The 12,039-nt window shown below is 40.3% G+C and overlaps 1 protein-coding gene across 5 annotated transcripts in view; it reads left to right on the top strand.

The window, feature by feature from the left end:
* Pde1c (phosphodiesterase 1C) overlaps positions 1-12,039 on the top strand; it is a 497,292-nt gene that overhangs the window by 437,465 nt on the left and 47,788 nt on the right. For all 5 annotated transcript variants that reach the window (XM_036181396.1, XM_036181398.1, XM_036181400.1 and 2 more), the window contains one exon: positions 8,468-8,680. In XM_036181396.1, the coding sequence (XP_036037289.1) occupies positions 8,468-8,680 (213 nt within the window). The remainder of the gene's footprint in view (positions 1-8,467; positions 8,681-12,039) is intronic.

Here is a 12,039-nt window from a genome sequence, read left to right as displayed (position 1 = left end):
ATTAGCATTTCCTGGTCCTTGCTAGATTACTGTGTATTATGTTTCATGTCAGCTGCCACAGCTGTAAAGCCTTTCTGCCCTCATTTACCTAGGTAAAGCCCTGTCAACAGCTGCCTGCTTTTTGTGTTAGGGTATGAGGAATTTAATTTCCTTCCAAAGACTTTAAACATACTGTCATATTCAGGGTTTTCCTCCACTCATTTCTCCAACCCTGGAATTGATGTTGTCTTTGTTTTCGAGGTGATAACAAGTTGTAAATAAACTAAAATTTCCTGAAGCAAGTCTCATCAAAGTTCAGAGCAGAAAAGCTGTGACTCCTGCCATTATGCCCAGAAACATGTGAAAATCTATGCCTTTGGAGCTTAATTCACATGTTTACATGTTGGCTTGCATTGCTAAGCATGATTGGCATGTATGATCATGTTGTTTAGGTGGAGAAGCACTTGCACACAGGGAGCTTACAAATCTGTGATGCCAGATCCAGGGAGGGTCACAGATGTGAACTAGCTCTTGATGCTCAGTAATAGGGCAATTGCAGTGGGGCTTTGCAGAGGTGAACCTTCAATAGCACTCAGTGTCTGTGGGTACCTGCTGTATGCCATCTAATTTTTTAGAGTCTATGCCCAGTGCCAAGGGGTGCTATGGATATCTCTATACTCTGGGTTCATAGGAAGGGGCTCTTATGTTAGAGCATGGTTCTCAACCTGTGGGTCCTGACCTTTTGGGGGGGGGTTCAAACAACTCTTTCATAGGGTTGCACATAGGTATTATGCATTAGATGTTTACATTATAATTCATAACTAACAAAATTACAGTTATGAAGTAGCAACAAAAATAATTTTATGGTTGCGTGTCACCACAGCATGAGGAACTGTTAAAGGGTCACAGCATTTGGAAGGTTGAGAATCACTGTGTTGGTGTCTGATACAAAGGATGAGTAAGAATTCAATCAAGACCTTGTACTTATTATCAACATCCCTGAGTCCCAAGCCCTCAGAGCAGCCAAGATTGTTGAGACTTTGTCTTCAAAAAGCACCTGCACTGTTACTCTGCCTATGTCAACACATGTGGAAAAAAGATAGGATGTTCAATGTCTTGGAGTATATCCTGTTGGTACTCAGTTTTTACCAAGAATTAAAAGAATGATGTTGGCATCTGGTCCGCATTGTTTCATGGTGGAAGGCATCACATGAAGAGACAGAGCCACTGTACAAACTGGAATCTCTATTCCTATAACCCCATCAATGTCATTGTGGAGGCCTTGCCCTCAAAGTATGGCCTAGTCTTTATTACCTCCCAAAGTCCCCACATCCCATCAGCATTTAAATTCAGGGATTGATGTTTCGATGCATGAAAGCTAGGGGACAACTCTAAGTCTAGCAGGAGGTTCTGCAGCCTCCACACTGGGAGGAGAGAAGCACCCTGCAGCTAGGTTGTTTCAAAGGCCAGATACTGACTTGCCAGCAAAATACTGTGAAAACCATTGCAGGTAAGGCAAGGGGTTTAGATTTATGGTGTTCTTGGGGACATAACTGAAACATTATCATTTGGGGACAGATGTTACACCTTGAGCTATGGAGGGCATGAACACCTGCTCTATATTTTAATTGTAAGCACTCAGGGTCCATTCCAATGCTTCAAGCATTTAAATCCTCAGTGTTGGCAGGCTGCTGCACCATCAGAAGAACACTCTCCCATGATCATTACACTTGAACATCCAATTTCTGACAAAACACAATTTAAAGAGGTCATTCAAAATCATTTGTTTGCAATTATCTTTGTTACTGAAATTACCTTCTGAACTAATCACCTGGGGAAATACTAGATGGCTTCTTTTCCAAAAAATAACTGATCCTTTCAAAAGGTTGGAGAAACACCTCATCATTTTAAATGCACTAGCTTTGCAGCTAGAGATATGGAAACTATTTTAAGTGCATAAAAGGACTTGTTCCTAAGCAAGCTTGAGGCTTTCAGGAAGGCATCCAGTAGGTGAAATGTGAAGGACACTGGGATTTGCCTGACAGCATTAGAAACGGGCATAGGAGGTTGGAGGGGATAGCCCATATGGTAACACCCTTGTAATGGAAGCCTGCACTGTGGTATGCATTTGTAATCCCAGTGATGTGGAAGCAGAGACAGGGTGCTCACGTGGGCTCACTGCTCAGCCATCCTATCCCACATAAAGAGCTATAGGTCAGTGAAAGATCTGTCTTGGGGGTGGAAAAGGTGGATAGTACTTGAGGAACAAACACACACACACACACACACACACACACACACACACACACACACACACAAATACATACAAATGCATGCATACACACAAATGAAAGAAGTTAATGTGCACACCAAAGCAAAGGGAACAAGGCACAGCCCCTAGGTTATATATATTTAGGCACAGACAGCTTAGTTATGGAGGACACATTTAATTATCAGGGAAATGGAGAATTGAATCTTGACTTGCACAGTTCCATTCTGGGAGGTTCTTTAAGACTCCATTCTGGACATGGTGTGATACCTTTCAGAGTTATCACCAAGAACTGAACAGCATGTGAAAAGCACTGGGAACAGAACTGGCCCTGGTGGCGCTTGGCAAGAAGGAGCTGCCTTTTAAACACAGTGGAAAGGGAGGTTGGCCATGTATAGCAGGGGTAAGGCACTGACTGTGACAGTCTCAACTCAATGCAGTTCACACTTTCAGTCTCCGAGTTGTGCTGTTCATGGACCAACTGATGTGATAGAGAAATTTGGTTTGAAGTTACATTGGTCATGGTCAATTTGAGTAAATGATCCCAGGCTGTTTTTCTCATTGGCTTTTTTTTTTGTTGTTTTTAACCCCACAGGACTAAAATTTTGAGAAAAGCTGCCTTCTATGGGTATTTGAACATATATTGTTAGCAAATAAGATAAGGTTTAGGTTATATAATCCAACCTGAATTACAAAGTTCTGTAGACTCCATGTTGGTTAGGAAAGATTTAGTCAATACTTTGTGTAGTTTTCTGGATCAAACATCATTTCCACCCTAAAATTTAAGGGTGTAACAATTGATAAGTGAAGTCTATTTTTATTAATTTCTACCCAGTATTTAATACTTCTTACATATTCATTTCCTGCTAATGGAATAATGTGTGTAGATCACAAGTGCTGAACTATTTAATATATATATGAAGAAGAGAATAAAATCATTTTACCCTATCTAGATGTCAATAACTCTTGCTCTGAACCAATCTAGTTTTGCTCAGCTATGTATACAGATGGTAAACTTACCCCCATAAATCAATTTTATAATACAATGCCACTTACATTCTACTCTTTTTTTTCCTACCTTGGACTTTTTTCCCCCTGATACTGAATATTCTGATATAATTTTGTCTAGGATACAATCATTCAGATATTCCTCCATTACTGAGTGTTAGGGTTCTAGGTCATTATTGCATGTAATAAAATTATAAATATATATAAGATTCTTCTGACAACAGAGATCAAAACTTCAAAATTTTTTGATGCTAAATTCATCTCTGGCATTTTTTTCAAAACCAAATTTTCTCTCTCAGATGCAAGAACACTGAAATTACCCATTTCTCTCTACTATCATTTCCCATTAGGATGTCCTCATTCTTATTGTTAAGTCATAGTAATATTTTAATATTAAGGATAACATTTTAGTTGTCAAAGTATCCTTCTTTATGTTCCCTTATTGGACAATGAGTAACAATAAATGTGATAATATATCACATATGATATACAGTGAAAACCTTTGCACTTGTTGAGAAATCCATTTTTGCTTGCTTATCAGCACTCAGCTTTTGTTGAATACTATGAAGTTCTCAGCCTGGTGTTGTTTTCATTCAGCTTAACCTTGCACATTTTTTTAACATTTATTTTTGTACATGAGTGTTTTGCCTGTATATGTATGTGCACCATGTGTGTGCCTGGTGCCCTTGAAGATCAGAAGAGAGTTATCAGGTTCCCTCAAGCTGGAGTTAGGGATGGTAGTAGACCAAGATGTGATCCTCTGTGAGAGCAACAAGTACTTGTAACCACTGAACCAACTCTCCAGTCCATTATTTTATTTCTAAATAATTGCCTCAATTTTTATCTTTAACATTTATTTCTATTCTAACAATAGGCTTTGCAGTTTCATTGACACATTTTCCTCAATTTTGGATTTTTGATATTTATTTACATTTTCTATCAGTGAGTATACATAGGGTGCTGCTATAAGGACACCTTCTGAGCTCTTCAGTGCCCTCAGTGCTCTCTGTGACCTCAGAGCCCTCCTTGTTTCTATATGGAGCATAACTGAGAGATTATATATGTGCTTATGTCAGCTAGTAAGAGTCCTATCTCTTGCCTCATGTTCATATTCCCATCCTCTCTCCCCATCTCTCTTTATTTCCTGTTCAAATCAGCAGTTCAGAGTAGATCAAAGGATAAGTAAAGTAGCCTTTTTCTATTAAGGAATCTATAGGGTCATTGCTTACAGAGGAAATTGAGTGAAGATTCAAGTGCATTTTTGAGACTCTATAGGCATCTAGTGTGAGCAGCCCCAGATCTTTTGTGAGAAGTGTAATTTACCAAGGATTCTGCAACACCCTAATTCTTCAGCTGCTTTCCATTGGTTACTCTCATGATGAGCCACATCAACCCAAGATGGGTTGAAAGAGAAGCAAAAGAAAACAGACCATGGAGTTTACAGCCTACAAGTCAAGAAGCCTTGGGATGCCAAGGAGTCTAGCTCTAAGACCTGATTAATGACTTCTTTGTATCCATGCCATTACTGAAACATGTGGGTCCATGCAGATTGACAGTGTCTCACTGACTTGTTCTCACTGTAGGGTGATGGTCTCTATAGCAATAAATTCACCCTAAGAATATAAGGGAACATGATTGCAGTGGGAGAGTGTAGATGTGATTTTAGTCTTATATGTGTTTGCTGTTTTCTCTCTGTCTTCAGTCACATCTCCTTGTGTACTCTGTGGCCATGACACTCTTACAAGCCAGAGGCAGAAGGTGAATAGACAAACCAAAGAGCATTGTTGGGCCATAGCTAGAACTTACTAGAAGGTTATTGTAGAAAAGGAGTTCATACTGTGGGCCAGGCTTGTATCTGATTTGATCATGTTGTAATAAGAGCTATCGTTTGTTAACTTAAAATAACTTTTCCACATCAGCTACACTTGAGCAAACACGGATTTGCCTCTGAAATGTTCCCTCCCCTTCTTCTCAGTTATTTTTCTACATCCTCCATGAAAAATTGGTCTGACTCAGTTGTCAAATTAGTTTTTCTTTCTAAGATACTATTGTATGCTCTTCCATAGTAAAGTACAATTTAATAGCTTCAGATTTCATTTAAATGATTTTCAACTTGGAGATATTTTGAGTGTTGGAAGTTTGCCATGTGCTCATTAATGATTCTGTGAAGGTGGCCATAACTAATCTTCTCTGATAGTGCATTCTAAATATGAATTACTCTGCCTCCCTTTGCTTCTGTTTCCCTCTGTATAATAAAAAGACATCTTTTAAAAATAACAGAATAAAATATACTATGATATAACGAAAGCTATCACATTGGAACTGGACAAGACAAACAAAGAGGGAGAAGGTACAAACATCAGAGACCCACAAGTTCTCACATTGAGGAATCCCATACAAATACTAAACAGGAAGCCATAATATATATGTGGAGAACCTGGGGCAGACCTGTGCATGCCCTGTGCATGCTGCCCTAGTCTCTGTGAGTTCATATGTGCATTGATCCTATTGGTTTAGAGCCCTCGTTTCTTTGGAGTCCTCCATTCCCTTTGGCTTTTATACTCTTTCTTATCTCCACTTCTGTAAGTTTCCCTGAGCCCCGAGGGGAGGGATTTAATAAAGACATCCCTTTTAGGACTGAGTGTTCCAAGGTCTCTCACTCTCAGCATATTATCTGGTTGTGGGTCTCTGTATTTGTTTCAGAATACAGCGGGAGGAAGCTTCTCTGATGATGGCTGAGAAAGGTACTGATCTAGGAAAACAACAGTCATCTTTTTACTTGTCTATTATAAATTAAGGAAGCTAATGTTTGTCAAATGTTATTTTCAGAATAGGACCAGAGAGTCTGTATACTTTGGTGGTGTATCTGTATACTAACGTGCTAGGTTAGACTGATAGTCCATATAAGTCATATGCAGCATCTCATGGCTTTATCAAAACCTTCAGGAGCACATAATGTGTGCTATGCATTGTGCCTAACAGTGATGAGTGTGACATTTGCTCTATCCTCAAAACACTTATTGTATCAGGAAGCCTGAATGAATGTCCTAGGATTGCCCCCTTCCTGCATGCTTGGCAACCTACTGGGACTGTTCACCCACCATCTCAAAAGGTTTCTTCTACTTTTTAGTTTACTTTTTTGTGGAAGTCAGAAGTTGTATTGTGCTAGTTTTGGATATGATTGTTATTTGTAAAGAAATATTGTATACCCTTTTTTTGTAAATTGTAAATATATCTTGTTGAGGAGAAGTATGTCATAACACACTGAGTGGCGAACACTTAGACTTTACATGATAGCTTCTCAGTACTTGCTATGGGCCAAGGTTACCCAAGAAGCATTTGAAATATCCTATCCTTATCCCTCTCCTTTTAGAATCTGATTAAATTTGCTGGAGATGAGGCCGGGTCATTGATTTGGATGAGAGAATGAACAAGTTATCAGGTGATGGATTGCTGGATCAATGAAATGATGAATAAAAATGTCATGCTGTATTAAAGGAGACAGCTGGCATAAACAAGTACAAGGGTCTGGAAAGTTAAAAAAAAGAAAAAAAAGAAAAAAAAAGCTAGGCATCCTGAGCATCTATAAAGTGCATGTCACAGACCCACCAAGCTAGGCCAGAACAGGACTTGGAGTGCTTTTTCAGCTAATACAAAAAGAAATACCAGATGCACAGGCTCTCTGGTGTCCATTAGATTAAAGCAATCGTATTGTGTGAAAACAGCTCAAAGACCAAAACTAACCCAAGGGGAAGACAGAAGACCCCTGGTAATGAGAGGGATGGAGTTTTTCACTCATCTAGAGAAAAATGCTATAATGCTTTTCATAGAGGAGGCTGACAATGTCAGGAATGTCTTTAGAGTGAGCTCCATAGGGCAAATCCCTTGAATTTACGGAGGATTTGGCTGTGTAGGGGGCCTTTTATATATATTGTTCTCTACAGCCCAGACCTGCTATTTGCCCTCCAGTCTCCATGATCTGATCTGTGCCTGTCCTTGGTCATTTGAGCATTTTATCTATGACTAACTCCTTGCCAGTTCAACACCCACGCACAAAACAAGCATATTTCTCTCATGGTCTCCATATTGTCTGATTTCTCTGATGAGTGCTACAGTTTCTACAGATGATTTTCTAGTCAGCTTCTCATTACTCAGGACTTGGTCAAATTCCATCTTCTCAAGAAAGCTTTCTCCACCCCTCTGTTTAAAGCCACCTCTTACCCTGTGCTGACTATGTTCTGTCCTGTCCTATCTCTTTATATTCAATTCTTGCAATATGCTTTCAATATCCAAAATTATCTCCATTTGTTTACTTAATTATAATCTTCTCCATGGTTCTGTCATGCTTGTTGTCATATCCCCAGGATCTAAAATTGTTCTTGACAATATAGCTGCTCAGTAAGTACCAGCTGAATGAATGAGCCAATCTTTCCATAAATATTTGATGCATGCACTTATGCTGTATTTTCATTAAGCACAGAGTCAATCAACTGCATTAGAAAGAATATGGATCTCAGTAAAACAGAGGACCCAGAGCAGGTTTCTGGCCAAACTGAAGGCTACCCCTCATCCTGAGGACAGCTGAGTACCTTAGGATTTGGGGCAAGCTTTTAGTTTAATAAGGTTTAACCCACCTCTTCCTAGTTTTAAATTCACAAACTCTGGCTTGAGTTTATAAGTCTTCTAATAATGGTCATTTTCTCTGACTTATTGTTCCATAGTCAGTTGTTAATGTTTAGGCTCTAGGTTCTAAGCAAGCCTCATTAAAAGCCATATTTTTTTTGACTGTGGTTAGGGGAAAGTGTCTCTTAGCCTCTATTTTCATACCCATAAAATAGGGTCATAAAATAGTTTAATGATGATCAGAAATAACCTTTGAAGACTGCTGAGCATAGTGCCTGGCATGGGGACACATTCGCTAGAGGTTATCAGCAGTGTGCATTGCCATTACTGTTACATTGCCATTATGTTCTCTAGACCCCACCTCTAACTCAATACTTTCAGATGTAATCTGAAACCTTATTGATATCCTAAATATACATGTCGCTCTGACTTCAATTAATCAAGAATATATCCAACACTCTCAATAGACCTTCTTATGTCATTTTAGTGTAGCTCCCATGAGCATGATTGCTGCTGATTATTTTTCCAAAAAGGCTGTTTTCCTAATGATAGACCTCTCTTTCTCTTTCCGCATTGCTATGGGTACAGAGGAGAAAGCCAAGAAGGAAGCTGAAGAGAAGGCTCGCCTGGCTGCTGAGGAAAAGCAAAAGGAATTGGAAGCCCAAAGCCAAACTGAAAAAGGCACATCCAGCAAAGCTGAGAAAAAGACATCAGGAGAAACAAAAGGTCAAGTCAATGGAGCACGTACAAACAAGGGAAAGAACCCCAAAGGAGACAAGGCAGGAGAAAAACAGCAGAATGGTGAGAAGGGGCTGCCTTTGGAGGGCTCTCTTTGTGGTTATCATGATTTGACAAACAGAAACTGGTGATACTCTCCCTTTGCGGGAAGCTTGCAGGGTTCCATGTTCCTCCAGAGATCCAGTCGGGATCCCATCCTATGGCCACCAGCTTAGCTCTGCCTTTCTCTATGAAAGGGACACACCTCTCTGGCCCTTTCCTGATGCCCTGGAGATGCTCACAAGTGATGCACAGTTCTATGAACAAGTCCAGCACTACTTGGATTGCTAACTTCTAAAATGAGTAGAGGAAAGTCAACCTCCCAAATAAACATTTCATCCCTTTAACTAGGCCAGGCTCTGTTCTGCAGGGGACCAAAGTGTGTATCTGTACATTAACATGGACCTAAGCACACACATTGGGTGACTGGTCAGCCTGGTTTGGCTGTAGATGAAGACTTCCTGAGATACATGTTTTCAATTCTAAAATCAAAATGGTTCAGGCACATTAAGGGCAATGAGCCACCAACATTTTCTGACAATTGATGGGTTCTTATATTTAATGCAATAAATAAACGTTTATTAACAACTCTGTCAAACTCCATATTAGGTCTAGGGGATTTAGGAGTGAAAAGGGTATGGAAAGCTTGTGCTGATGTGTGGATATAGACACCCTCACATATGATTCTAAAGAAATGTGTATATGATGAAGAGATGAGAGGGGGTAGAGTAGCAGGTTAAATTCCCAAGAGTCCTGCACAAAGGAAGAGATTGCTGTTAGTAGCTGAGTTAGTAAGATGAGAAAAGTATCTGAGATGTCTTCAGAAGGGTATAGTTTCTGGTTTTTCAAAGTTTTAGTTTGTGGGTCAGATAGGGGAAAGGCTTTTCAGCTGGAGAGATTAAGGAATGTGTCAAGGCATGGAATCAGCTCCCATGGGCAGGTTACAGATGGGCAGGAAGTTCTTTCTGTTCCTGCAGCTTGCAGATAGAAGGCTCTGACTGGATAACAGGGCACCTTTGCAAACAGATCTGGAGTCAAGTCACAATCCTGTTGCTTCTCTCTTCTTGGAGAACTTAGTTAGAATATATAACTGTTTTGCCTTTGTATAAAATACATATAAAACCTGTTCAGAGCTTCAGTCTCTTGTGAGAGTTCAGTAATAATCATGGTAGCCAAGCCAGTGTGAGAATCTGCCTCAAAACACAAGGTTGATAGTGCTTAAGGAACACTCAAGGCTGAGCTCTGTTCTCCACAGGTGTATGTGCACATATGTACATCCATGCACGTACACATCCATACAGATACACATACAGATTCTAACATGGTAGACATAGTTCCATGTTACAGATGGGAAAATTGAAACTCAGATATTAAAAGACTTAAGTAGTCATCAGGCAGAAATGCTTGGCTTTTGGGAATCCCCGTTCTTTGTTCTATAGCCAGCTCTTGCTTACTATCTGCCAAGCCCTGTTCTGCTAGGAAGAGGGGGAGACCAGAGGAATGTCAAGCCCTGCCTGCTGTGTAGAAGACAGGGCTAGTACATGATTTCTGTGATGGGCCAGATGCTAAATCCCTTTGACCCCACAGCCCTTGTACTTTCTGTCACAGTTACTCAACATAGTCCTCGGCTAAGGACAGTTCACGAACACATAAGTTAGGTTGTAGTCCAGTAGGACTTTATCTTTGGACACTGGAATTTGAATATAACCTAATATTCATGTCACATGCTCATTTTTAATCAACCTTTTGTAGATATAAAAGTCATTTTTAGCATTTTTAGTGTGTGGATCATACAAAACCAGGCACTGGAGTCATGAACCCTAGTTTTCCAGCCCTTGGTATAATTGTTGAGAGGAACCAAGAATCTAAACATCTCTCTCTCTCTCTCTCTCTCTCTCTCTCTCTCTTTCTCTCTTTCTCTCGTGCGCACACACACACACACACACACACACACACACACACACACACACACACTGTCAGCAGGTTGTCAGCTCTACAAAGAGTTGAAGAACAGGGGGAATATCAATTAATGTTTATTATTTGAGAACCTGAAAGACACAAATCAGGAGCCTGAATCTTGAATCAGGGGATCTTGGTGTCATGACCATGTTGTAAAGTGGGTGTCAGCCTACCATTTTCCTTAAAATTTAAGTATGGAATGAGAAGTGGGGGAAAATTAATTTAGAGCAATAATAAGAACTTCTGGGGTAGTTGGGGACTTGGCTGCAGCAGCCTAATTAAGATGATTTAGAGCTGCCCAGAAGGTGCCTTCATCTCGTTTATTGAGAATCAGTTCACATCTGCCATGATTCCATGTACAGCCCATGGGAAGTCATGTAATGAGTTCCTCTTTGAGAGTGTTAGCAAACGGACATATGTCACTTTCTCAGAAAGTGTCTATGTGGACCACAAAAGTATTTTCTAGGTTAGGGCTGAAGGATATTGGCTAGAGATCCCCTCTGATGGTTAAAGGAGCCTCTAAACCTTGGTTTCCACCAAGGTAACTTCTCTGTGAGCCTCTCAGAGCAACCTGACAGAGCAATGAAGAGCGTAAAAGTTCATGTGGGGAAGACGGACTGTTGAAAACAGCAATTAATTTAACCACCAGACCTGAGGTGCTCAGTCCATCTCTAACATTCTCCAACAGGGAAAGCTGGATTGTCCCATGGGAGTTACAAAGGAATTCTTTTTGGTTCACTGGTAGTATCAGAGGATACTAATCATGACCCCCACCTAAACCAATCCTGAACAAACCCTAAACACCCTTTCTTTATTCTTCCAGCCAATCTGTCCATCTGTCTATCCCATTTCAGAATTAAGAATTAAAGCAAGCCTTATGAGTTAGTTGATTTCTAAGGTAACTTCAGATTTGTCAAACTAAATGTATATTCTCTATAAAATATATCACAGTCAAAAGTAGCCTAAAAGTATCCTACTATTACCATTTCTTCCTAGATCTATAAGCAAAAGGCCTTTGAAATGAAAACAGTGATAGAGAGCCTGAAATCTGAAGTGTGGGTGTCACAGGAAGATACAGTAGTGGAAAGCTGGGCCTCTGGAATCAGACCCATCCATGTGGCCGTTGTTGCTTCACTGGGACTGATGAAATGTGCCTGGGGCCAATTCCCTGCAAATCAGCAAGAGCACAATTACTTTGTTGAAGCACCATTGGTCACTTGTTCAAAAACATTTTCAGACAGGTAGCTTCGAGCAGATCTATAGTAACTGCCAGGTGTAGTTTGCCAGCAGAGGAAGAAGCAGATCTAAGGCTAGGGTAGAAGGTAAGGCCAGAGTCTTCGTGTCTGAAACATGTGTGTGGGGCAGGCCACCTGGCCAACATTTGTTCTTCTGGCTACAGTGCTGCTGAGGGATGTCTCCACGTT

Source organism: Onychomys torridus, chromosome 3, assembly GCF_903995425.1.
Source record: "Onychomys torridus chromosome 3, mOncTor1.1, whole genome shotgun sequence".
Lineage (NCBI taxonomy): Eukaryota > Metazoa > Chordata > Mammalia > Rodentia > Cricetidae > Onychomys > Onychomys torridus.
Note: the sequence above shows the minus strand (reverse complement) of the source record. Positions and strands in the feature narration are given on the sequence as shown.